The 27,695-nt window shown below is 41.9% G+C and overlaps 1 protein-coding gene across 2 annotated transcripts in view; it reads right to left on the bottom strand.

Moving 5' to 3' along the window:
* FMN1 (formin 1) overlaps positions 1 to 27,695 on the bottom strand; it is a 488,195-nt gene that overhangs the window by 420,725 nt on the left and 39,775 nt on the right. For both annotated transcript variants that reach the window (XM_060419038.1, XM_042252230.2), the window contains one exon: positions 20,588 to 22,579. In XM_060419038.1, the coding sequence (XP_060275021.1) occupies positions 20,588 to 22,448 (1,861 nt within the window). In that variant the 5' untranslated portion in view covers positions 22,449 to 22,579. The remainder of the gene's footprint in view (positions 1 to 20,587; positions 22,580 to 27,695) is intronic.

Below are 27,695 nucleotides of genomic sequence, written 5' to 3'. Positions count from 1 at the left end.
TGTCCTCTGAGTACATTCGGATTCCTAAGCCTGTGCAGAGATTAGCAGTTTTAAGGTTACTTTAAAAATTAAAAAAAAAAAATCATTTACCAAAATAACATGATAGTAATCACAAAATAGGGTATGAAACCAGTTTCATTCTGTTTAACTTGAGATAAATGGGAAAAATTTACCCCTCTTACCAGTTTTCCGACCAAATTTTCCCATCTTTCATTCATTCATGTATTCATTCATTCAATAAAAACATTCACTGAATACATGCCATATGTCATTTACTAAATCTGATTCCAGGGAAATGATGAATGTGAATTCTTTCCTAAATTTGAGAAGCCTTTTTTAAAAATAAAAATAAGGAAACATCTGTTTTAATTCTGACATGTTCTATCATCAGCAGGAACAGATTCCAAATGAAGATGAGACACCAAGAGAATGGCATAGACAAACCCACTCCACTCTGCTATCTTATATGACACACCAGCTGCAGGAATTTCCAACTATTCTAACTAGTTTTAGGGAAATTTGTCATAGTCTTAGGGAAATTTGTCACTCACAGTCACTTGCTTGTCACTTGTAAATTGAAAATTGCTTTTAATTATAGTCAACAACCATAAAAATTTATTTAATACATGCTGACTACCTTGTGGCATGCTATTTAAGGAACTGCAAATCTTCCAACCAAAGTATACGATAGGAAAAATCCTGATGGGAACGCAAGATTGATACACAGAACAATGAGAGATATTATGAAATATATATATGTAGTAACATAATAAGATGCAAATAATAGAGGTCCAAAACCTACTGTCTTCACAAAAATATGACATGAAAATCAGGAGGTACAAGATTAGTTGCAGAAACTAAAAAGGCTCAGTAGTGGAAAGCTATGACTTCAGGTGATTCAGAAGTAATTGGTAGAAAGAAAGGGGACCTTTGTTTTCTTTTGGATTTCATTCTTTAATTTTTGATTTCATATTGGAGTGTAATTAATATTGGAAATGCAATTTCAACTTCTTTGTTAATTAATTTAAAAATAAAACTTCCCTAATTCAAAAGCTATTGAGTGGACTCTTTTTAAGCTATATTCTGGGACGTGAAGCACAGGTATCATACCTGATTACCACCTTCAAGTTCTTTTGCAAATTAGGTGAAAATTCATGATTGACGTTCATAAAACAATAAGAGGCTGGAGGAGCGGCCACGATGGCAGAGCTGGAGGACCCTGAGCTCACCTCCGTCCATGAGCATATCACAATTACAACTGTTTACAGAACACTGTGGGTGAGAAAGGCCGGAAGACTAGCAGAAGAGATCTTCTACAACTAAAGATTAAAAGAAGGAACCACGATGAGATGGGTGGGCAGAGTGAAGATCTGGTATAGTCAAGACTCATAGCCCCAGAGTGTCAACACACAAGTGAGAGGATAATTACAACCGCATAAGTTCTCTCCAAGGAGTGAGGGGTCTGAGCCTCACATTGAGACCCACAGCCTGGGGTCCTGCACCAGATAGATGAACCCCTAGAATATTTGGTTTGAAGGCCAGTGAGGCTTGCTTTGAGGAGAGCCCGAGGCCTTTATGAAATAGAGACTCCACTCTTAAAAGTGAAAGTGAAGTCACTCAGTCGTGTCCGACTCTTTGTGACCCTATGGACTGTAGCCTACCAGGCTCCTCCCTCCATGGGATTCTCCAGGCAAGAGTACTGGAGTGGGTTGCCATTTCCTTCTCCAGGGGATCTTCCTGACCCAGGGATCGAACCCTGGTCTCCTGCATTCCAGGCAGATGCTTTAACCTCTGAGCCACCAGGGAAGCCCCTCACTCTTAAAGGGCACACACCAAATCCACATGCTCTAAGACCCAGGGAAGAAGCAGGAATTTGAAAGGAGCTTGTGTCAGACCTACCTGGTGATCTTTGAGTGTCCTAGAGAGGCAGAAGGCAACTGAAGCTCACCTTGGAGACAAGAGGACTGGCAGCAGCCATTCGGGGGAGCTTGTTCTCCTACGAGGACACTGGTGCTGGCAAGCACCATTATGGAATCCTCCCTCCAGCTTGTTAGCTCTGAGACCTGACCCTGGCCCCCAGCCTATAGGAACCAACACTGAAACACCTCAGGCCAAGCAACTAGCCAGGGAGAGGCACAGCCTCATCTACCAGCAGGCTTGTTATCTTAAGACTCTCTGAGCCTACAGAAACCCCTGGACCCAGCCCTGTCTACCAGAGGACCCAAGACCTGTGTCCACCAGAGGACCACACACCAGTGTGGGGTCCACAATCCTCTGGACTTCAGCTCCACCCACCAGCAGGCAACACAAAGTTTGGGACCCTCAGGGTCATGTTGCAGAGACCAAAGAAACCAACCAGTTCCACCCATCAGTGAGCAAGTACTAACCCTGCAACACCCTCCCTCCACCATACACACACCCTGGCCCTACCCATCAGCAAGCCAACAATAGATCCAGAAGCACCAGCCCCACGGCTATGCACCCCAGAACCTGACTCTGCCTACCAATAAGCCAGCACAAACCCTGGGATTCCTTAGGGCTCAGCAGCCAGTTGCCTCATGACCCAGCCCTGCCCCCCAGCAGAAGTGAAGTGAAGTAAGGGAAAGGCGCTCAGTCATGTCCGACTCTTTGCAACCCCATGGACTATCCAGTCCACGGAATTCTCCAGGCCAGAATACTGCAGTGGGTAGTCGTTCCCATCTCCAGGGGATCTTCCTAACCCAGGGACTGAACCCAGGTCTCCTACATTGCAGGCAGATTCTTTACCAGCTGAGCCACCAGGGAAGCCCAGTAAAAACACCTTCCATATAAGATAGGGCCTGGCAACAAACCACACTAGGGGGCCAGAAAGCCGACTAGACCATCCACAGTTGTCCGCCACGTCAGAAGGACCCACATAGCCCACACAGGGAGTATCCCTGGGTCATGCAGTGCTGGTGACCAGAGGGGAGTGTGCTGCTGGCAGGCTCCTACATAAAGCCACTCCTCTGCGGTCAAGAAACATAGTCAGCCTAACAAATACATACAAATACACATCAATAGCCTCAGATATGCAGATGACACCACCCTTATGGCAGAAAGTGAAGAGGAGCTAAAAGCCTCTTGATGAAAGTGAAAGAGGAGAGTGAAAAGGTTGGCTTAAAGCTCAACATTCAGAAAACGAAGATCATGGCATCCAGTCCCATCACTTCGTGGGAAATAGATTGGGAAACAGTGGAAACAGTGTCAGACTTTATTTTGGGGGGCTCCAAAATCACTGCAGATGGTGATTGCTGCCATGAAATTAAAAGATGCTTACTCTGGAAGAAAAGTTATGACCAACCTAGATAGCATATTCAAAAGCAGAGACATTACTTTGCCGACTAAGGTCTGTCTAGTCAAGGCTATGATTTTTCCTGTGGTCATGTACGGATGTGAGAGCTGGACTGTGAAGAAGGCTGAGTGCCGAAGAATTGATGCTTTTGAACTGTGGTGTTGGAGAAGACTCTTGAGAGTCCCTTGGACTGCAAGGAGATCCAACCAGTCCATTCTGAAGGAGATCAACCCTGGGATTTCTATGGAAGGAATGATGCTAAAGCTGAAGCTCCAGTACTTTGGCCACGTCATGCAAAGAGCTGACTTATTGGAAAAGACTGATGCTGGGAGGGATTGGGGGCAGGAGGAGAAGGGGACGACAGAGGATGAGATGGCTGGATGGCATCACCGACTCGATGGACGTGAATCTGAGTGAACTCCGGGAGTTGGTGATGGACAGGGAGGCCTGGCGTGCTGCGATTCATGGGGTCGCAAAGAGTCGGACACAACTGAGCGACTAAACTGAACTGAACACATAAGGAACTAAATGAAATGGGAGACAGGCAATCGACCTGATAAAGAGTTCAAGACAATGATGGTAAATATGTACAAAGGATTCTTGGGAGAAGACTAAATGAACAGAGTGAGAAATTAGAAGGTTTCCACAAAGAGTTAGAAAATACAAAGACCCAAACAGAGACAAGAAATACAATCAATGCAATGAAAAATACACTAGAAGTAATCAACAGAAAATTAGATGATGCAAAGGAATGTATCAGTAAGCTGGAAGACACAATAGTGGAAATCACTGAAGCTAAACAGAAAAAAGAATAAAAAGAAATACAGAAATGAAGACAGTTTAAGGGACCTTTGGGATAACATCAAGTGTACTGACCATCACATTACAGATTTTCCAGAAAGAAAAGAGAGAGAAAAGGGCAGAGAACATATTTGAAGACATAATAACTGAAAAGTTCCCTAACCTGAAAGAAAACAGACATTTAACCAAAGGAAGCTCAGAGAGGCAAAGGAAGGATTAACCTGAAAGAACCACATCAAGACACATTCTAATTAAAATCAAAGATAAAGAGAGAAACAAACAAACAAAAAAATGATAAAGAGAGAATATTAAAAGCAGCAAGGAAAAAGCAACAACTATACATAGAAACTCCCAGAGGCTACCAACTGACTCTTTAGCAGAAACTGCAAGCCAGAAGGAAGTGGCACAATGTATTTAAAAGTGATGAAAGTGAGAAACCTTCAACCAAGAATAAACTACCTGCCAAGGTTGCTGTTCAGATTTGATGAACAAATAGAAAATTTTACAGACAAGCAAAAGCTGAGAGTGCAGCATCACCAAACCAGTTTTACAAGAAATGTTAAAGGAGTTACTCTAAGCGAAAAAGGTCACACTGGAAACATGAAAATTATGAAAGGAAAAAGCTCACTGGTAAAGGAACATACACAGTAAAGGGAATAAATCACCCATGTACAAAGAGGAAGGTCAAAAGACAAAAGGAATAAAATAATTTATAACTACAATAGAGAGTTAAGGGATACACAAAACAATTAGATGTAAAATATGATTCAGGAAACAGCAAACGTAGTTTGAGGGGAGTAAAATGCAGGGTTGTTAAAATGTGTTTGAAATGAAGAGATCACTGGCTTAAATCATCAGATAGATCTTGACAGATCAACAGATAACTATATGTAAGCTTCATAATAACCACAAACCAAAAATCTGTAATAGATACACAAAAACCAGAAAGGAATCCAACTAACAAAAGAGAGTTATAGATACAGAGAACAAACAAGTGGTTCCCAGACGGCAAGGAGATGGGGGAGGAAATAAATAGGTGAGAGAGATTAGGTCGTACAAAATAAGCCCAGGGTATGAAACGTACAGTATGGGGAATATAGTCAGTAAATATGTATTATCTTTGTATGGTGACAGATAATAACTAGACTTAGGGTCGTGATCAGCTTGAAATGCAGAGACACACTGACTCGCTATGTTGAGGAACAGGAAACGACATAGTGTTGTAGGTTAATTACACTTCAAAAACCAAGAAAATCAAGTAAGAGAGACCGGATTTGTGGTTACCACAGTGAGGGGTGGGAAATGGGAGAACTGGATAAAGGTAGCCAAAGTCAAAACTTCCTGTTGTAAGATAAATAAGTACTAGGATATAATGTACAACTCGATAAAAATAATTAACGCTGCTGTATGTCATATATGAAAATTGTTAACAGAGTAAATCCTAAGCAGTCTCATCACAAGAAAAAAATTCTTTTTTCTATTTCTTTAACATTGCATAGATGTTCACTAAATTCATGTGATAATCATTTTATAATGTATGTAAATCAAGTCATTACACTGTGTACCTTAAACTGATACAGTGTCAATTATATGTCAATAAAACTGGAAGAAAAAAAATAAGGGAACAATGTCACTTTAAAAATAGCATGTGACTTAAGAAATAGAGGCAAACGTAGAATCTTTGAGAGCAAATCGGGAAATTTACATAGAATAACCCATTGTGACCTATTATTGTAGCATCATTTCATCACTGGAAAACACCAAAGGGAGTAGCTTATTGAAATCCCTTCTGCCCAATGAACCAGTAATGGTCTGTATCTGTAATAAAGCTAACATTTTCTAATATGTTAGGAAGTATTTTCATCAACATTATTTCATGTGATTCTCAACAGAACCCCGTGAATTTGATATTCTTCCACCCTTCAAATGCAGCCAAGGGAGTGATAACAGAGTGTAAAGTCAATATTCTGGAGAAGGGCATGGCCACCCACTCCAGTAGTCTTGCTGGAGAGTCTCATGGGCAGAGGAGCCCGGCCGGCTGTAGTGCAGAGGGTCACAGACAGTCAGACACAACTGAAGCGACTCAACACGCATGCACGCAAAGTCAGTATTTCTCTGGCTCGACAAATTTACGGGCTCCCCTCCCCCTAGACACCAATGTCTCCAAATCATTCCAGGAAGCACAAGCATGCATGGACCTAATCCCCCTCATCCCTCACTGACACCGCCATCCTCACTTGTCTAGAGGCTGAAGGTGCCTCTGGATGCTGCTAGAACTGCTGCTGGGGCGCTGCAGCTAAGGTACCAGGTGCATTGTTTATGCACTCCTGCCCACCTCCCCACCTCCCCTCTCCTCCTTGGAACCAGCTCAAATCCAGTTCCCCACACTGTGCTCCTGGTCACATCCTGCCTCAGCAGCACCAGGAGCAGGGCCCCTTCACCCACAGTCTCTTATGAAGACCCTGCCTTCATCACTGTCTTAGGGATGTTTTAGCAAAATTACTCTTTAAATTTCCACACTACTTTCTTATTGCTGTCCTCTCTCCCTCCAAGCCAGGTGTAAGTCAGCAGGGCATCAGGAGGACACATTATGCTACTTCCAGCGCTGTTCCTCTTCCGGGCTCGGTACCCTCTCCTGTGCTTTGAATCCTGCTTTCCTCTGGAGGAGCTCTGCCTGGTAACCATCCTTTAGTCACTCGAGCAAAAGACTCAGGACAGCTCTAACCATCTGATGATTTGGACATGCCCAGACTTGTCTGAATCCCGGGGAGACCATGTGTATACTCAAGGCTCATGTGGTATTTACTCTCTCCACAATTCCTCTGAGCTAAACTGGAAATCAACAACTTTCGTCAGCCATAGGATTATTAGGGGTTTCTTCCTCCAAATGCAAAATTCCACCTCAAAACTTAGGTTTCAAAGAGAGAAAAACCCCACATCAGAATATCTTAGGAAAAATGTGTGAATCCTGGATGATCCAACTTACTGCCTCAGGGTAAGACTGTGTCATATGCTGGACAAACATCTGGACCTCCGTGCAGAAGCTCTTCCTCACTCGCTTGGCATGGAGCCCCGTCTCTCCTTAGGACCTTCCTCCCCAGTTACGCCCTCCAGAGGCCCCTCAAGATCTCTGCATGTGGAGGCCTACTGCCCTTGCCACCCTTCTGCTCTGTTGCTCTGTCACTCTGGTGCCTTTGGCTAGCTAATAACTCAGGACCATGGAGGCCATGAAGTTAAAAGATGCTTGCTCCTCGGAAGAAAAGTTAGGACAAACCTAGACAGTGTATTAAAAAGCAGAGACATTGCTTTGCTGACAAAGCTCCATATAATCAAAGCTATGGTTTTTCCAGTAGTCATGTATGGGTGTGAGAGTTGGACCAAGAAGGTTGAGCGCTGAAGAATTGATCATTTTGAGCTGTGGTGTTAGAGAAGACTCTTGAGAAGCCCTTGGATTGCAAGGAGATCAAATCAGTCAATCCTCAAGGAAATCAACCCTGAATACTCATTAGAAAGACTGATGCTGAAGCTGAAGCTCCAATACTTTGGTGACCTGATGCAAAGAGCCAGCTCATTGGAAAAGACCCTGATGCTGGGAAAGACTGAAGGCAGGAAGAGAAGGGGATGACAGAGGATGAGATGGTTGGATAGCATCACTGACTCAATGGACATGAGTTTGAGCAAAATCCAGGAGATAGATGGTGAAGGTCAGGGAACCCTGGTGTGGTGCAATTCATGGGGTTATAAAGAGTTGACACGAGGCTGGGGCTTTACCCTGCTTCTGGCCAACAAGAAAGTTTCTTCTTCTCTTTAGACTCATAGAGAACAAAGTTGTGGTTGCTGGTGGGGAAGTGGGGGGAGGGCAGAACTGGGAGTTAGGGATTAGCAGATGCAAACTATTATACACAGAATGGATTAACCACAAGGTCCTACTGTATAGTACCGGGAACTATATTCAATATCCTATGATAAACCATAATGGAAATGAATAAGAATATGCATATGAGTAACTGAATCACTCTGCATTTTCCAAAGCAGAAATGAACATAACATTGTAAATCAACTATACTTCAATAAAATAAATATTTAAAACAAAAAACTTTCTGCTTCTCTTGAATAGCTCTTCCATTCTGTGAAACTGCTGGGCTCCTGCTTTCAAAGTTCTTTATTCCCTTCATGCTAAAGCTCCTTCTTCCTAGAGTATAGTGAAAGTGAAAGTGAAGTTGCTCAGTCGTGTCCGAATCTGCGACCCTGTGGACTGTGTCGCACCAGGCTCCTCTGTCCATGAGATTCTCCAGGCAAGGATATTGGAGTGGGTTGCCATTTCCTTCTCTAGGGGATCTTCCCGACCCAGGGATTGAACCCGGGTCTCCTGCATTGCAGGCAGACGTTTTAACCTCTGAGCCACCAGGGAAGCCCAGGAGAACGAGGAAATGTCTATATACAGACTTTTGGTCCAGACTTGTTTTCTCGTGATACTTCTTCCACTGTCCACTGCTCCTCCCTATGGTTCAATAGCCTTCAAGGTTCCCACAAGTCCCTCTCCACCCTATACATATCTGAATCCCAACTCTAGTTCTGTCTTGGAAGGCTCTGGGCCAGATAAAAAGCACTGGGTTCAGTGCAGTGGAACAATCCAGGAATGAGAGGAGGAATTCCAGAACTTGCTGTGGCAGGAGGCTGAGCTGCCAGGCCACACAGAGGAACTCCAGGAGGATGGTATGGCCCAATATCACAGGCCTAAGGCCACAAAAATGTACTAAATATGGATTTAAGCACATTTAAGAACTATCTAACAGAAGCTGCTTTCTTGTACATAATGAGGAATTTGATGAAAGAAGATGAGCAGTAACAGTCATCTACTTGATAAAAGCCATCAAGAGGGAGACAGTGGCCCAGAGTAGCCTTCACAGTTTTCAAAACATACCTTCTTCCAGAAGAGCCCATGAGGAATGAAATAAAACACAGAATCTCAGTATTCAGAATTCTGCTTTATCAATTTGATAAAAATGCTTCTAATCCAATTACAACTTGAAAATTTTGAGTCTTTTATATCCCACAACCAATGATGCTATGAGATAGAATGGTTGAGTTATAGAAAGGAAGGAAGGGAGGAAGGGAGGGAAGGAGGGAAGAAAGAGAAAGAGAGAAAGGGAGGGACAAAGAAAGAAAGGGCAGAAGAAAGAAAATTTTCTTCAAAATTTAGTGTCTATTTATTTATTAAGACTTTTCAGCAGCTGTAACTTTTTATCACATTATTAATGCTGCCATTTCCACATCTTAGGAATGACTTTAGATGGATGGATAAGGCCTAGGTAGGGCCACAGATTGCCACCCGTGCTTTAAATATTGTGCTCTGACTCCAAGAATAGAAAAGAGACAAGTGAAAAACAACTTCACAGAAGGTGCTATCCTCAAAGCACAATTGGACTTTAATTTGGGAAAAAATTCACATATATAGAACTAGCTTGGGGTTTTAAAACATCAGATCATGGTCATGGTCCTGGCTTTTGAAACTTATTCCCTTTCAAAAAACAAAATTTAAATGAGAGGAAACACTCAGCATTTATTTTACAACGAAACTGACCTCAAAATACAAATTATTCATTAGTAGAAAATCCATTTTGTATTTCATATGCTATTAGCTAATCTTAACTTGAGATAATTGGGGAAGATATTTTAAAATTCCTTTTGTGCTTTTCATAGAAAGCAGTCAAGCACAATGGGCTATCAATTGACATTAAATATAAGAGTTTTGTTTTTAAAACCTAGATGATTTTTTCTCAATCCACAGACTGAAAACTGTATCACAAAATCTTTCAATTATTTCTTGCACTTCCTCTAGTTTGTACTTTAGAGGCAGAAAGGTCATATGGCAAAGAAATGAAATGCTGTAATAATCACTTATTATAAAGATAACCATGGTTCTATACCAAAACACACACCGCACATATACACACGTTCTTTTTCATCCTGTTGCCCTTTTAAAATTCCCCTCTGTTTTTCTGCATTTCCTAGTCTTCATGGTGCAGCCTATCTGCATCACCTTGTCTCTCATTTGCCCCTCCAGATCTACTCGGACCCTTCTCCATTCTCCCCTGGGCCCTGGAAGGCTGAGCTTGGAGACATCCACCCACTTCCTTACACTCTGCCCTCTGGGTGGTTCACTTGGAGGAAGTTCAGGCAGAAGACAAACAGAAAGTGAGGCCATGGTATTTATTCCACAGCTTCCTCTCTGCTAAGTACCTCTGCAACAGGATACCATTCTTGCCATGTGGCCCTCCCCTTTAAGCTCCCCTGTTTGGGTTCCATTGAGCCCCACTTCCCTTGCTCCTTCAGGCCTGGGTATTTGTTCCCTGTCAGGACCCTGTCTAACCCAGAAGACTTTCTTTTTTAAAAAATTTATTTTATTGAAGTGTAATGATTTACAATGTTGTGTACTGATGTACAGCAAAGTGATCAGTTACACATACATATACATTTTTTCATATATATATGATAATTGGGAAAGATTATATATATATATATATATGATGTATATATATACATTCTTTTCCATTATGGTTTATTACAGGCTAGGAATATAGTTTCCTGTGCTATACAATAGGTCTTCATTGTTTACCCAGTCTATATACACTTGTTTGCACCTACTAATCCCAAACTCCCAATCCATTCCTCTCCTACCCTACCTCCCCCTTGGCAACCACAAGTCTGTTCTCTGTATCTGTGGGTATGTTTCTGTTTCTTAAATAACTTCATTTGTGTCACATTTTAGATTCTACATATAAGTTATATCATATGGTATTTGTTTCTTCTGATTTACTTCACTTAATATGATAAAATCTAGCAAATCTATGTTGCTGCAAATAGCATTATTTAATTCACTTTTATGACTGAAAGGTATTCCATTGCATATACGTACCATATCTTCTTTATCCATTCCTTTGTCAATGGACATTTAGCTTGTTTCCATGTCCTGGCTACTGTAAATACTGCTGCTATGAACACAGGGATGCATTTATCTTTTTGAATTATAGTTTTGTGCAGATATATGCCCAGGTGTGAGATTGCGGGATCATACAACAAATCTAGTTTTAGGTTTGTGAGGAACCTCTGGCTTGAAACTCAACATTCAAAAAACAAAGATCACGGCATCCAGCCCCATCACTTCATGGCAAATAGATGGAGAAGCAATGGAAGCAGTGAGAGACTTTATTTTGGGGGGCTCCAAAATCACTGCAGATGGAGACTGCAGTCATGAAACTAAAAAGACGCTTGCTCCTTGGAAGAAAAGCTATGAAAAACCTAGACAGCATATTAAAAAGCAGAGACATTACTTTGCTGACAAAGGTCTGTCTAGTCAAAGCTATGGTTTTTCCAGTAGTCATTATGGATGTGAGAGTTGGTCCATAAAGAAAGCTAATCACCAAAGAATTGATGCTTTTGAACTATGGTGTTGGAGAAGACTTGGACTTGAGAGTCCCCTGGACTGCAAGGAGATCCAACCAGTCCATCCTAAAGGATATCAGTCCTGAACATTTATTGGAAGGACTGACGCTGATGCTGAAGCTCCAGTATTTGGGCCACCTGATTCTAAGAACTGACCCATTGGAAAGACCCTGATGCTGAGAAAGACTGAAGGCAGGAGGAGCAGGGGATGACAGAGGATGAGATGGTTGGACAGCATCACCAACTTGGTGGACATGAGTTTAAGCAAGCTCCGGGAGTCAGTGATGGACAGGGAAGCCTGGCGTGCTGCAGAACATGGGGTCTCAAAGAGTCAGACACAACTGAACAACTGAACTGAACTGAATTGAGGAACCTCTATAGTATTTCCACAGTGGCTGCGCCAGCTTACATTCCCACCAACAGTGCAGGAGATTCAGTAGCCTTTCTGAACTTCCTTCTTCTCTTGGTTTCTGGATATTGCTCCCTTTCATCTAATCCTGCTTTCCTGACTAATCCTTCTGGAGCATGGCTGTCATAGCTCACTAGCAACGTGCATATTCCTCTGTAACAGTGCTCTAACCTCAACACTGAGCTTCTTGCTTCTTTAAAGAACATGGGGAAGACACAGAAAATTGTGGTGTAGCTTCACTACCCACCCCAAAACATACATACACACACACACAACCCCTACAGGTGGTGTATAATTTTCTTTAAAAATTAGTTCAGTAACACTTTAAAAATCATAACAATGACAGATTTTATTTTCTTGGGCTTGAAAATCACTGTGGATGGTGACTGCAGCCATGAAATTAAAAGATGCTTGCTCCTTGGAAGAAAAGCTAGACAGCATATTAAACAAACCTAGACAGCATATTAAAAACAGAGACATCAACACAATAATAGTAGGAGACTTTAACACCCACTTATACCAATGGACAGATCATCAAAACAGAAAATTAATAAGGAAACACAAGTCTTAAATGATACATTAGATGAAATGGATTTCATTGACATCTTCAGGACATTCCATCCAAATGCAGAAGAATACACCTTCTTCTCAAGCGCACATGGAACATTCCCCAGGACAGGCCACATTCTGGGTCACAAATCAAACCTCAGTAAATTTAAGAAAATTGAAATCATATCAAGCATCTTCTCCAACCACAACTCAATGAGACTAGATATCAATTACAAGAAAAAAAAAAACTGTAAGAAACACAAACTCATGGAGATTAAACAACATGTTTTTAAAGAGCCAACAGGTTAGTGAAGAAATCAAAAGGGAAATAAAAAAATTTCTAGAAGCAAATGACAATGAAAACATGACAGCTTCATATAGCAATGCAATCCTACCTCAAGAAACAAGAGAAACATCGAATAGACAACCTAACTACACCTAAAAGAACTGGAAAAGGAAGAACAAAAACTCCCCAAAATTAGTAGAAGGAAAGAAATCATAAATATCTGAGCAGAAATAAATGAAAAAGAAATGAAAGAAACAATAGTAAAGATGAATAAAACTAAAAGCTGGTACTCTGAGAAGACAAACAAAACTGACAAGCCTTTAGCTAGACTCAAGAAAAAAAGAGAGAAGAATCAAATCAACAAAATTAGAAATGAAAAAGCAGAGGTTACAACAGACAGTGCAGAAATACAAAGGATTATAAGAGACTATTATGAACAGTTATATGGCAATAAAATGAATAACCTGGAAGAAATAGACAGATTCTTAGAAAAGTTCAATCATCCAAGACAGAACCAGGAAGAAATAGAAATTATGAACAACCCAATTACAACCACTGAAATTGAAGCTGTGATCAAAAATCTCCCAAAAAACAAAAGCCTGGGACCAGATGGCTTCACAGGAGAATTCGATCAAATATTTAGAGAAGAGTTAATGCCTATCCTTCTAAAACTCTTTCAAAAAATTGCAGAGGAAGGAACACTACCAAACACTACCAAACATTCTATGAGGCCACCATCACCCTGCTGCCAAAACCAGACAAAAACAACACAAAAAAAGAAAACCACAGGCCAGTATCACTGATGAACATAGATGCAAAAATCTTCAACAAAATTTTAGCAAACAAAATTCAGCAACACATCAAAAAGCTCATACACCATGACCAAGTTGGGTTTATTCCAGGGATGCAAAGATTCTTCAATATATGCAAATCAATCAATGTGATACATCATATTAAATTGAAAGATAAGAGCCATATGATAATCTCAATAGATGCAGAAAAAGCCTTTGACAAAATTCAGCACCTATTTATGATTAAAACTCTTCAAAAAATGGGCATAGAAGGAACCTACCTCGACATAGTAAAGGCCATATATGAGAAGACCACAGCCAACATTATTCTCAATGGTGAAAAACTAATAGCACTGTCCCTAAGATCAGGAACAAGACAAGGGTGGCCACTCTTACCACTATTATTCAACATAGTTCTGGAATAATAGCTACAGCAATCAGAGAAGAAAAAGAAATAAAAGGAATCCAGATTGGAAAAGAAGAAGTAAAGCTCTCACTGTTTGCAGATACTGTACAGGATACTGTACATAGACAACCCTAAAGATAGTATCAGAAAATTGCTAGAGCTAATCAGTGAATTTAGCAAAGTTTCAGGATACAAAATCAATACGGAGAAATCACTTGCATTTCTATACACTAACAATGAAAAATCAGAAAGAGAAATTAAGGAATAAATCCCATTCACCATTGCAACAAAAAGAGTTAAATATCTAGGAATAAACTTACCTGCGGAGACAAAAGAACTGTACACAGAAAATTATAAGACACTGATGAAAGAAATCAAAGATGATATAAACAGATGGAGAGATATTCCATGTACCTGGGTAGGAAGAATCAATATTGTGAAAATGACGATACTACCAAATGTAATCTACAGATTCAATGCAATCCCTATCAAATTACCAATGGCATTTTTTCATAGAACTAGAACAAAAAATTACACAATTCATATGGAAACACAAAAGAGCCCGAATAGCCAAAACAGTCTTGAGAAAGAAGAATGGAGCTGGAGGAATCAACCTTCCTGACTTCAGATTATACTACAAAGTTACAGTCATCAAGACACTATGGTACTTGTACAAAAACAGAAATATAGGCCAATGGAATAAGATAGAAAGCCCAGAAATAAATCCATACACCTATGGGTACCTTATTTTTGACAAAGGAGTCAAGAATATACAATGGGGCAAAGATAGAATCTTCAATAAATGGTGCTGGGAAAACTGGACAGCTACATGTAAAAGAATGAAATTAGAACATTTCCTAACACCGCACACAAAGATAAACTCAAAATGGATTAAAGACCTAAATGTAAGACCAGAAAATTATAAAACTCTTAGAGGAAAACATCGGCAGAACCCTTGATGACATAAATCAAAGCAAGATCCTCCATGACCCACATCCTAGAGTAATGGAAATAAAAACAAAAGTAAACAAGTGGGACCTGATTAAACTTAAAAGCTTTTGCACAGTAAAGGAAACTCTAAGCAAGGTGAAAAGACAACCCTAAGAATGGGCGAGAAAAATAGCAAATGAAACAACTGACAAAGGATTAATTTTCAAAATATACAAGCAGCTCATACAACTCAATGCTAGAAAAACAAACAACCCAATCAAAAAGTGGGGAAAACAGACATTTCTCCAAATAAGACGTACAAATGGCTAACTAACAGATGAGAAGATACTCAACATCACTCATTATTAGTGAAATGCAAATCAAAACCACAGTGAGGTATCACCTCACACTGGTCAGAATGGCCATCATCAAAAAGTCTACAAACAGTAAATGCTGGAGAGGGTGTGGAGAAAAGGGAACGCTCTTGCACTGTTGGTGGGAATGTAAATTGATACACCCACTATGGAAGATGGTATGGAGATTCCTTTAAAAACTAGGAATAAAACCACCATATGACCCAGCAATCCCACTCCTAGGCATATATCCTGAAGAAACCAAGTATCCTATTGTTCACTGCAGCAATAGCTAGAACATGGAAGCAACCTAAGTATCCATGGATGGATGAATGGATAAAGAATTTGTGGTACATATACACAATGGAATATTACTCAGCCATAAAAGGGAACATATTTGAGTCAGTTCCGATGAGGTAGATGAACCCAGAACCTATTATACAGAGTGAAGTGAGTCAGAAAGAGAAAGATAAATATTGTATTCTAATGCACATACACGGAATATAGAAAAACGGTACTCAAGAATTTATTTACAGAGCAGAAATGGAGAAACAGACATAGAGAATAGACTTATGGACATCAGGAGAGGGGAGGAGAGGGTGAGATGTATGGAAAGAGTAACATGGAAACTTACATTACCATACGTAAAATAGATAGCCAACGGGAATTTGCTGTATGGCTCAGGAAACTCAAACAGGGGCTCTGTATCAACCTAGAGGGGTGGGATGGGGAGGGAGATGGGAGGGAGGTTCAAAAGGGAGGGGATATATGTATACCTATGGCTGATTCATGTTGAGGTTTGATAGAAAACAAGAAAGTTCTGTAAAACAACTATCTTTCAATAAAAAAAATAAATTAGAAAAAACACACACAGAGACATCACTTTGCCAGCAAAGATCCATATAGCCAAAGCTATGTTTTTTCCAGAGAGTTGGGCCATAAAGAACACTGAGCACCAAAGAACTGACCCTTTCGAACTGTGGTGCTGGAGAAAACTCATGAGAGCCCCTTGGACAGCAAGGAGATCAAATCAGTCAATCATAAAGGAAATTAACCCTGAATGGAAAGACTGATGCAGAAGCTGAAGCTCCAATAACCTGGCCATCTAACATGACAAGCTGACTCATTGGAAAAGAACCTGATGCTTGAAAAGATTGAGAGCAGAAGGAAGAGAAGGCAATAGAGGATGAGATGGTGGATGGCATCACTGACTCAAAGAACATGAGTTTGAGCAAACCTAGGGAGATAGTGAACGACAGGGAAGCCTGGCGTGCTGCAGTTCGTGGGGTCACAAAGAGTCAGACACGACTTAGCTACTGAACAACTCTAAAAATCATAAAAGTAACACATTTGTTACAACCAGTGTAAACATATGTAAAGCAAACTCAAAGCTCTTCCCCAGTACTTCTGGTTCTTTCCCCTTCCCCTCACTCACCTTCCCCTTGCCTTGCCCTTAGATATAGAATGTGAACACCTTGGACTATCTTTCTTTACACTGTTTCCATGATATACAAACCCATACCAAACATATATACTCATATATAGAAAGGAGTGTGATTTTCAGTCTTTAGAAAAACAGAGCATACTCTACCTTATCTTTCAACTTACTAAATATCTAGTTCCATTCTTTAGAGATTAAATATATTTAAATTTATGTAGCTATTTCTCTATTGATTGACACTCCTTTTTTTTTTTCCAGCTGCTTTGGCTACTACACATAATGTTGCAATAAACACCCTTATACATATATTCTTACTAGTGCATCTATTTCTGTGACCTAAAGTCCTAAAATAGGGTTGGTAGGTCAAAGTTACATATAGTTTCAATTACGCATGGAATCTTCCCAGATCAGGGATTGAACCTGTGTCTCCTTCATTGGCAGGCAGATTCTTTACCACTGAGCCACCAGGGAAGCCCTGATCTTACTTTCTATCAACATAAATTACAGATAATTTTCTATGTGTTACATACTTTTAGTAGTCAGCTTCAATGGCTGGATATAGCCATTAGTGTTGTGGAGCTTCTTAAAAATTTTTTTGGGGATTTATCAAACCTCAATATCAATAAACAGGGGGAATTGATATCTACTTCCCATAATGTTGTCCAAAGAGAAATCAAAGCTTTGACAGTAGCATTAAATACAACAAAATCTACTATAAATATGCCTCTCAATCCTTAATCAGTTGACATTAATTACATCTTTTGATGGGCACAAGCACTGATCAAATGATTCACAATATCAAAAGGAACTATGCCTGAGGCATGTGGCTCCATCACCACCTCAGTAACTTCAAAGGAGAAAGATCATGAGATTGCTGAGCAGAGCACTGCAGCACTGGGGATCTTCCTGAGTATGGTAACCCAAGTTCCATGTGATTCTTCCGGCATTAAAAGGGTCTATTTCAGATCAAAGGTAGAAGGCCAGAAAAACAGAAGGGAATCCCAGTCCCAAGGATATCACTATCCAGGTTAACACAACTAGAGTCCCTCAGGCTTGAGAAAATATTACATTCCACAAAGGCTTGGGAACATAACATACAGCAGTTTCCATAAAACCAGGGTGGCAGTGAGGTGAGGATGAGGGTGTGGGAAGAGGAGGGCCAGAGAAGACAAATCTGGTCACCATCCATTGTTAACATATTCTCTGTTTGAACATATCACCATCAGACAAGAAATTCCTGTGCACAGACCTGGGAATGAAAAGCAAGGAAAATTATAAAGCCAAAAGGAGGTGGACCAAGAGCGGTCATGCTATTTCCTGTGTGGATGGTAATGCTGGCTTTCACTGCCTGGTCTTGTGAGAAGGAGAACCAGGTTTCAGTCTTTCCTGGGAATTACTACTTGCCCATAACACTACAGAGCCCTCCAACTGGAAACAGATCTCATTATTTTGCCAGACTTAATCTCTTACTTGAGTAGTTAATAAGCACTTTCAATAACCTTAATCGCATCACTTCAATTAAATGCCCAGATGCTATTTCCACAGGAAATAAATGTCTACAGACCATAAACTCAACTTGGTTAATAGCTAACGTGGGAGAAAGGTGGGAACTGGACTCAGATAAAGGGCTACTGTTGGGTGATGGTAAATGAATGATCCACCCTCACATGGGGCTGTCTGAGGCCTCTGTTGGGATATGGAGGTAGAAGTGAAATGGAACACAAAGGCAGCTGGAAGCAGGAAAATTCTCCCTGTGTGGCCCCACCAGCTGCTGAAAGTCACTGAAGGATCCATAAAAAAAATGAGGATCATGGCTACAGAGAAGGGGGGACTGATGGGAGACAGTAGACAGGAACACAAGATACAGATGAAAAACAGTATCTGGAGAACTCCCTCCCTTCACACTTTTCAAAGGATGATGATAAGAAACAATGTTTGGATGTCCTAGAGGAAGGTCCCAGCAAAAGAGAAGTTACCCATGCCAGAAAAACAAGGTTTTTCCTGCTCCCATTTTTCTGCCTTCCAACGCCTTTTTTTAAAATAAAATGTTAGGAGCACAGGCAGTCTTCCTGCCAAGGAATCCACGTGATTTTAATGACTGGATCCTAAAGTGCTGTGAAGATCCCAGCAGAAAGCTGGGCCAAGGAAAGGGAATGGTTCTGAGCAACTGTATGGAGAGGTCTCATGAAAGGGTGACCATCTGTTGAACTGGCCCTTCAGTGAGTTCAAGGTCAGTCATCAGAGAAACTGAATGTCCTCTGTGTGCCTACCTTGACCCAGATGCAATAGAACTTTTATAATATCTTTTTTTTTAATAGAAAAAGGACAACAAAATAAAAAGATAATTCTAAGTTGGGATGGGGAGACATTTACTGAAATTCAGTGTACTTATTGTAGTTTCTGGAGAAGTGGCACACCCAGTCATAGGATTTAGTGTGACTTTTGAAAAGAGCCTCTGGGGTTGTGGTGGCTCTTGCATGCCCAGTCTCTAGAATAATAATAATTATTAGTCTCTGTCTAATAATTGCAGAGAGCTTCCTTTCCATATTTTGAAAGCTCCAGCATCCACACAGAGAAAGGATTTTCATCACTAGGGTTCTATGACACATGACATAAAATCTACAATTCTATGACTTCGCTGATGAAGCAGTTTGGTTCTATTAGGAAGTAGCAAGTTTCATCAAACTGAGAGCAGTATACTACAAACACAAAATGAAGAACATTTACTACACTTTAAAGAATCACACCCTGGATCAGTGATTTAGAGATATTTATAAAATGCAAGAGTCCAAAATGAACAGAAGCTTTTTAAATTCCTCTTTCCTAGATAGATATTTTTATCTCAAAAATTTCACATGATGTTTCCTCTCACCTTTAAGGGACTCTATGTTATATTACAAGCCTAGACAAGGCATTGACCATATGCTGTGAAATGACTACTGAAAAAGAACCTATCACCTACACAAAGGCATGCAATACCCTGGGTACCTGGCTGCACTGAACTGGAACATTGTGCGAATACAGGAGTGGCACTTTCATAAACTTTTTGGGTCTTATTGAACCCACTTATAGAACTGCCAGAACTATTTTCATGTAAAATTTTAAATCACATGAAACATACAAGCCAAATTAGCTCTTTAGCACTTTCTGCATAAGACACGATGTTATACCAGTAACAGCAAAAACCCATATATAAAACATAACTTCATGATAAACATTACTTTGTGCTTATTTGAGAAATTAAAAAAGAGTTAAAAAAAACCCAGAAAATCTGAACCAAGTTTCTTTAAGTTAGAAGGAATTCATCCCTCTTATAGTATTTAAAAAAATTTTTTTGTCATAAAATAAGACCACTTACAAAAGTGATCACTATAAAGAAGCAAAACCAAAACCTGAAACCTCTGACAATAGAGGAGCAAAGACACAGTATGCTTCTACTCTTAGGGAATCCCACCCAATCCAGGCTACCCCAGCAGTGTGAAGAGCAGAATTTAGGTCAAGGGGCCAATCAGCATCAGAGGCAGTGACAAGTTGCTACTTCTCTCTGCCCAGTCCTGTTTCCTTTGAGAGTCCTGTGTTCAGCAACCATGGAGGCAGCTTTAGAGCATGCCAAAACAAACAAATGAAAAAAATTTAAGGCATTTACAGAATATTGCTTCTAGAAGCAACTACACCCCTAACCCCGTAAGTCAACACCACCTCCACACTCCTTAATAACACTCCCAGCTGTACTGTTACAAGGTGAATTGACTTGGCCAAGGAATATCGATTCATTGTTAATTAGCCAGTCTCTGAACAGCATGAGCAGATTGCCTGTGGGTCACCCGTGAACACACGTAAAGCATTTTAAACTGGGACTAACCTGGAGGTGACTGGTGCTGGGGCTGAGCTGTGGTCCTCCCGGGCCCCAAGGTCTTTTCCAAAGGTTCTCTGGGCACCAACCGAGGTTGGCCCACTCTGAGGGAGGTCGAGCTGGCCCCTTTGGTCTCCGTGACCTTGGCAGAGGATGGTGGCTCCAAGGTGTCAGCAGAGAGGGACCCAGAGAAAGCACGGCTCCTTCCAGAAAGAGAGTCATCAAGAGCGGCTTCTCTCTCTCCAGGTGGTGAGGAGAGCCGGAGGATCCTATGATGCTGCTGAGGGCTGGGGAGCCTTGGAGAGAGAGGTGAGGGAACAGGCGACATCCGTTTGCGTGTGCTGGGTGGAAAGGCTGAATTATTAATTACCGTGCCAGGAGCAGCCAGCGCTAGTGGGGGCAGCCTTTTCTCATCACTTCCAGGGTCCACGCCACCATGGGGCAGATCCAGAAACGAGGTTTTGCGGCTGCCTCTTCCAAGCCCAGCTCCCCTCCTGCTCCTGGTTTCTGGGAGGGTGTGGGCGCCAATTGTGCCAAAGGGAAAGCCCAGCCGTTTGCCCTCAGCAGCATCATCTAACTTCTCGCTCTCTATCACCTTCAGGAGGACCTTGTTCACAGCCCCCTCAGTGCTGGCTGGGGGGCATTCCCCAGCTGATGGCTGCCATGACCTGTCCCTTTGCTGTTCCTGGTCCAGGCCCCTGGCTCCCCAGGCCCCAGCCTCAGCTCCCGGGAGGGTGAGCAAGTCTGCACCTGGTGTGAACTCAGCTGGGGCTGCTAGGCCAGGGGCGATCTTTCCCTCACCCTCAGGATGCGTTTTGACTACTCGCTGTACCTGAGTGGACAGATCCTGGACTCTGGCCACCACTCTGGAGACAGGCTTCTTCCTATGAGTCCACTCAGCAGCCTTCGCTCTCCGGCGTCTCTCTACCGCTGGTTCTTTCTCAGGCTCCTTGTGACTTTCAGTCAAGCCTGTTTGCTGATGCACCAGCCTGCGAGGGGTTCTCTTCAGCTCCCTAGCTCTATCATCCCCTGGCTCCGTGGAGCTGCAGTCAGGGGGCAGCCCGCCTCTTCCTAGCCCCGCATCTTCAGAAGGCTTCTTGATGCTTCCCAAGGCAGAGTCAGCATCCAGTGTCCTGGGGACCTCTAGGGTGCATCTCTCTTTCCTCTGCAGGGATGAAGTAAGCTCCCCATTGAGGAGCAAGTTGCCTCTCTCCTCCAGAAGCCAAAGATGAGACCTTGTTCGAGAGAGAGGAAGAGAACTGCTGACATAGACCTGGTCCTTCCCCCGCAGAGGAGCCAATTCCTGTCCTCCATGCCCCTTTCTTTTTGTCCTCTTCTGCAGGGAGCTTTGAGAGAGCCCCTCAAAGCTCTCTCTCCTTCCACCAAACCTCCGGGCCTTTTTGTTCCCGTGGGAGCTCCTCTTGTTGAGACAGCCCACGGAGGGCTCCCCAAGCCAGTCGCCAGCACTCTGGAAACAGTCATCCTCGGAGGCCAGGCTCACAGAGAGTTCAGGCAGCTTCCCCTCCTGGTTCCCCATCGTAATCCCCAGGATGTGGCCTGAGCTCAGCAGACCGGCCAGCAGTCTCTCCCTCTCGGCAGTGAGTTTGTACAGTTCAGTCAGAATGTCTTTCGTGGGAGTCGGCTTGAAAAAGATGTCGCCTGGATGTTCGTTTGGCTGCAGACTGAGGCTGTGGAGGTCGGACCCCTCCCTGACTTGGTAGCAGTTGTGAAACCCTTTACTGGCTCTGTCTAGAGTTACAGTGTCCTTGTACGAAAATCCTCTGACTTCGCCCCTTGGAAGATAGAAGCTGATGTAGCAGACTTCGGTAATGGGTTTACGCAATTGGAGGGTACAGTGAGTGCCTTCCATTATGCCTACCTAATTATTCATGCCTCGGAGATGCTGGTCTGTGGTCAGGCTTCTGAGGCTCCAGTGGTGGGGCATGTGATGGTGGCAGTGTGGGGAAAGCAGCTGACAGTCATCTCCAGCAACGAGACTGCCTGTGAGGGAAATGGGAGGAAAGCAGCTAGTCTTAACAGACTGCAGGAATCACATACCGACAGAAATCAAAGCGTTACCAGTCTTACTCTTCCTCGCTGGCTGCTCAGTCAACTCAAGACATCAGCCAGAAGGCTGACTGTAACCTCTTCCCCACTCCCAGCCCACCCTTGACTAGCAAAGCTTTTCTACAGCTGAGAATAGGAGAGTGCTCTAGTATTAGCCCCAAGACAAAAGTCCCTTTGTCCCTTTGCCCTATGTGGAAACTTAATGTGTACCCTAAGCAGGTCTCTCAACTTTTCAAGGTTTCGTTTAGGTTCTTCTATAAAGCAGAGCTAACATACCTCCCAGAAATCCTGAGGAGAGGGGACTTTGAGATCCTTAGAAAACATAGCCATTTTAGTAACTCAGATTTGGAAGAGTACTTTGCGAAAATGAGTCAAACCGTTTTACTCTCCAAGAAGCACCTTCTAAGATTTGAGATTATGGATCAGACAGTAAAGAATCTGCCTGCAATGCAAGAGACCCGGGTTCCATCCCTGAGTCAGGAAGATCCCCTAGAGTAGGAAATGGCAACCCACTCCAGTATTCTTGCTTGGAGAACTCCATGGACAAAGTACTTGGTGGGCTATCATCCATGGGGTCACAAATAGTCAGACATGACAAGCAACTAACACACACTCTATGTAACTTAAAGAAATACGGAGGAAAGATATTAGGCACAAATCTGACGTCTCTTCTGGACACAATTCATAAATTCTGCTAAAAGAGCTAAAAGTGAAAATGCTTAATTTTAAATTTAAAAGAAGTAACTCAGGCATCTTAATCAGATTCTCTTTGTGTTTTTTTTTTTGTTGTTGTTGTTGTTTGTTTGTTTTCCTACTTCTTGCCTATCTAAAGTCAAATGGAATGGCAGAGAAAAAGGAAAAATCTGTAAGCCATTGCTGGCCCTGTATGGACTTTCAATCAATGACTTCACCATCAAAGTGGCTGAAATGTCACATCGATGGGGAAGGCAGCTGCTCCCTCCTGTGATATGAAGTATCCCAGGGGCGTCTCTCTGGCTAACATCTCTCCACACAATCATGAGCTTAGAATTCTATATTATGACACTTCATTTCTCAAATGAAGGCACTGCCCAGTCTTCAGGACTTCCAAGCTTAAAGAGAAATCCCCTGGGGAGGGTAGCATAATAACCATTTATTAACCATTGATATCCTCAGTGATATCTCAGGTCTCTACATAAAACTACATTTTGAGAGTAGGAAGAGAGAAAGGAAGAAGAGCTTTTTAACAGAGACTCCTTACTGAAGACATATGAAAATAAAAGGGATAAAATGAAAGTAAAAAGAAAGGAAGAAAAAAAAAAAGCAACCATCTGGTCAACCCAGAAGTTCCAGAAGGACTCGGGGTACTCACAGGGGTTAAAGGGCAAGAAGAGAGGAAGCAGAGAAGAAATGGGAGGCCAGCTGAGGCCTTGCTTCTCTCACAGCTTTCTATGGGATTGTTTTAATTCAACTATAATATCTCTAAAACTTGTCTAAAATGCTCATTCCTGGCCTTTCTTAAAGGTGCCCATATGTATAGATTCTTAATAGTACAAACTCTCTGAATATATCTAAGAACACATTTTGGAGGTGGTTTTTTTGTTTGGAAGTGGTAAAACAGTCATAAACAACCAGTTATAAAAGCAACTGCATAGCTGCCAACACCCACTCTTCATGATGCTAAGCATTGAGAGTTCAACTTAGGAACTGTCAAAAAAATGAAGTGAAGCTGCTGAAGTGCTATTATCCTAAGTTGCACAAAGATGGGAAAGGTCTTCTCCTGCCTTCAAGCATCACTCTCCTCTAGTTCTTATCTTCTCAGTTTCCCTGGATTAGAAGAAGTGTGTGATGTGGGAGAAGGGGAAGAGTCAAAGTTGTTTTTTTTTTTTTAATATATATATATAATTTGTTCAGAGTAGCAGCACAAAGTTCATGCTATGATTTCAGATGAAACCATGATTGCCTATTTTAAAAGTCTATGCCCTAAGAGAGGGAATTTTATATATTGAATATAAACATGTGCTCACTTTTATTTTGCTATCTCATTTAACAAACATATTTCCCTTTTACAGATGAAGAAATTGAAATTCAGAGAGATTAAGGACCCTGGTCTACGGCCATATGGCTCAAAAGAAGGAAGAATAAAACCTAGATCCGTGTCATTTCATGGCTTTGTAGGTAAAGTGGCTCCTTATTTACTGCCTCCTAATGCTGAACTAATTTTTCAAGAAATTTGAATAGAAGAATTCCTTTATTTTGCTAGCTTGGTATTACTCACATTATCTCTTCAAATATGTCTCACATCTCGCTACTTTTACAACTCGTGTTTTGGCATGTCTGATCAGACAAAATGCTGTTCTCTAAGGCTGTCCCTTAAGCAATATAATTCAGGGTCAGGGCACCAGAAACTCACTGCATCTGTACCTGTCAAGTAGAACTCTTGAAAATTCTAATACAGAAAATAAGGAGGAATAGACTCATATGAAGGCTATATCTTTTGTGAAAGTTATAGACATACAGTGCTCTTTTATAGGGTTAACTACTTTTTTCTCCTTGTCTTTATAAGTCTTGATTATACACATGGAGAAAATGTCATGGTTAGTATTATGTATATTAGTCATGGTTGGGAAACTAAAGCCAAGTTTTAGGAAATTATGAGATGGGATTTTATAGCAATAAAACCACAATTCAAGGCATGAAGCTACTATTTTTTAAAAAAACACTTCCACATAGAAATTTCAATACAGAATGCTCTTTTTGGTGCCCATGTCTAAGGCCAGGGAGGCGCAGAACAGACAGAGGAAAAAAAAAAAAACAAACCAGAAACAGGAGTTTGTCCCATATTCTTGGGAAACTGCATTTTCTCCAATCTGGGCACTGGGGACTAGAAGTGTGTTAAAAGATTGTACTGAACACAGGCTAAGGAGCTAGAACATCCCAGGAGCCATGGCGAATCATTAAAGAATCCTAAGCAAGGCATGCTGCTTGTTTAGATTTGTATTATAGAAAAATCACTCCAGAAGCAAAGTGGAGACTAGACCAAGAAGGGCTAAGACTAGGGTTATTGGGCTTCCCTAGTGGCTCAGATGGTAAAGAATCTGCCTGCAATGCGGGAGACCCAGATTGGATCCCTGGGTCTGGAAGATCCCCTGGAGAAGGAAATGGCAACCCACTCCAGTATTCTTGCCTGGAGAATCCCATGGACAGAGGAGCCTGGTGGGCTACAGTCCATGGGATCGCAAAGAGTCAGACACAACTGAGCCAACTAACACTTTCACTTTCATATCATATATAATTCTATGCAAGATAATCATACTCCATCCTGATTCAACCACTGAATACACCTTTAAAATCTATACAGAATGCATGGAGTAGTTATTTGAGTACTCTGGAAAGTCAACAGTAGCAAGCCAGTTGGTGAAGCAGAGTGGACTTTGAAGTGTCATCCAACTGCTTTATTGCAGTTAAATTCATCCATTTTCCCCTCCAGTAGCCAGCCCCTTAGCCTAGACTCAGATCACCCTGCAACATAAAAGTAACAGCACAAACAGAGAAAGTCCTGCAGGAAATCTTCTAGTACAGAATCAGAAGTAGGAAAGATATCTCCTGACAGTGACAGCAGCAGCAGTAGGAGCCCGTTGGCACCTAAAACTCTAAAAGCAGAGAATGCCCCTCTTTGATCAGAGAAACTGTAGTCCCAAGACAGTGGGGGCAAACTCTGCTCCTTTCTTCCTTTTTGTCTCTTTGTTCTGCCCCACCTTGGCACCAGATGTCAGTACAGTTCTAGGAAGTTTGAAGCAGAGGTGGATAAGTCTCAGGCTTATAGTCAGAAGACTGAAAATCCCCAGAGTCCCCCAAATATGGGGAGCTTAGAAAATAACCCAATCAGTGATTTATGAACTCCGGAATTCACCCCCAACTGTGTATGTGTGGACCTGATCCTAAGCAGCATGCAAAAGACTTTGGGGAAAAAAATAAGCAAAACCTCACAGACAGACCTTCGGACTAGGAGACAGACCTCCAGGACTTCCCTGGTGGTTCAGTGGTTAAGACTCCATTCTTTCAATGCTGGGGTCTCAATTTGATCCCCGGTTAGGGAACTTCATTGGAAATAGATGGGAAACAGTGGAAACAGTGTCAGACTTTACTTTTGGGGGCTCCAAAATCACTGCAGATGGTGATTGCAGCCATGAAATTAAAAGATACTTACTCCTTGGAAGGAAGGTTATGACCAACCTAGATAGCATATTCAAAAGCAGAGATATTACTTTGCCAACAAAGGTCTGTCTAGTCGAGACTATGGTTTTTCCAGTGGTCATGTATGGATGTGAGAGTTGGACTGTGAAGAAAGCTGACTGCTGAACAATTGATGCTTTTGAACTGTGGTGTTGGAGAAGACTCTTGAGAGTCCCCTGGACTGCAAGGAGATCCAACCAGTCCATTCTAAAGGAGATCAGCCCTGGGTGTTCATTGGAAGGACTGATGCTGAAGCTGAAACTCCAATACTTTGGCCACCTCATGCAAACAGCTGACTCATTGGAAAAGACCCTGATGCTGGGAGGGATTGGGGGCAGGAGGAGAAGGGGATGACCATGAGATGGCTGGATGGCATCACCGACTCGATGGACATGAGTTTGAGTGAACTCCAGGGAGGCCTGGCATGCTGTGATTCATGGGGTTGCAAAGAGTCGGACACGACTGAGCGACTGGACTGAACTGAACCAGGGAACTAAGATCCTGCATGCTACCCTCCTACAGGTGCAACTGTAGCACGTGCATGGGAAAGCCCCAGAGAACACTGCAAAAGCTCTGAACGTTGACATTAAAACCACAACCAACAGAAGACTGATCGGAACTTCTAGCTTGAACTAAACCAGGCTGGCTGCCTGAAAAGGGGAAAACATTACTAAGAGTGTATAATATTCCAAATATTCAGGATGCAACTCGAAACTACTCAGCAATGCAAAGAACCAGAATGCAAGCAGTATGGAGTCTGGATGGGTCACGGGTTTGGATGAAGTTACTCAAGGAGAGTATGCAGACTGAGGAAAGGTTACGGAGTACACTACTG

The sequence above is a fragment of the Ovis aries genome, chromosome 7 (genome assembly GCF_016772045.2).
Source record: "Ovis aries strain OAR_USU_Benz2616 breed Rambouillet chromosome 7, ARS-UI_Ramb_v3.0, whole genome shotgun sequence".
Classification (NCBI taxonomy): domain Eukaryota; kingdom Metazoa; phylum Chordata; class Mammalia; order Artiodactyla; family Bovidae; genus Ovis; species Ovis aries.
The sequence above is the reverse complement of the archived record's forward strand: the minus strand, read 5'-3'. Positions and strand labels throughout refer to the sequence as shown.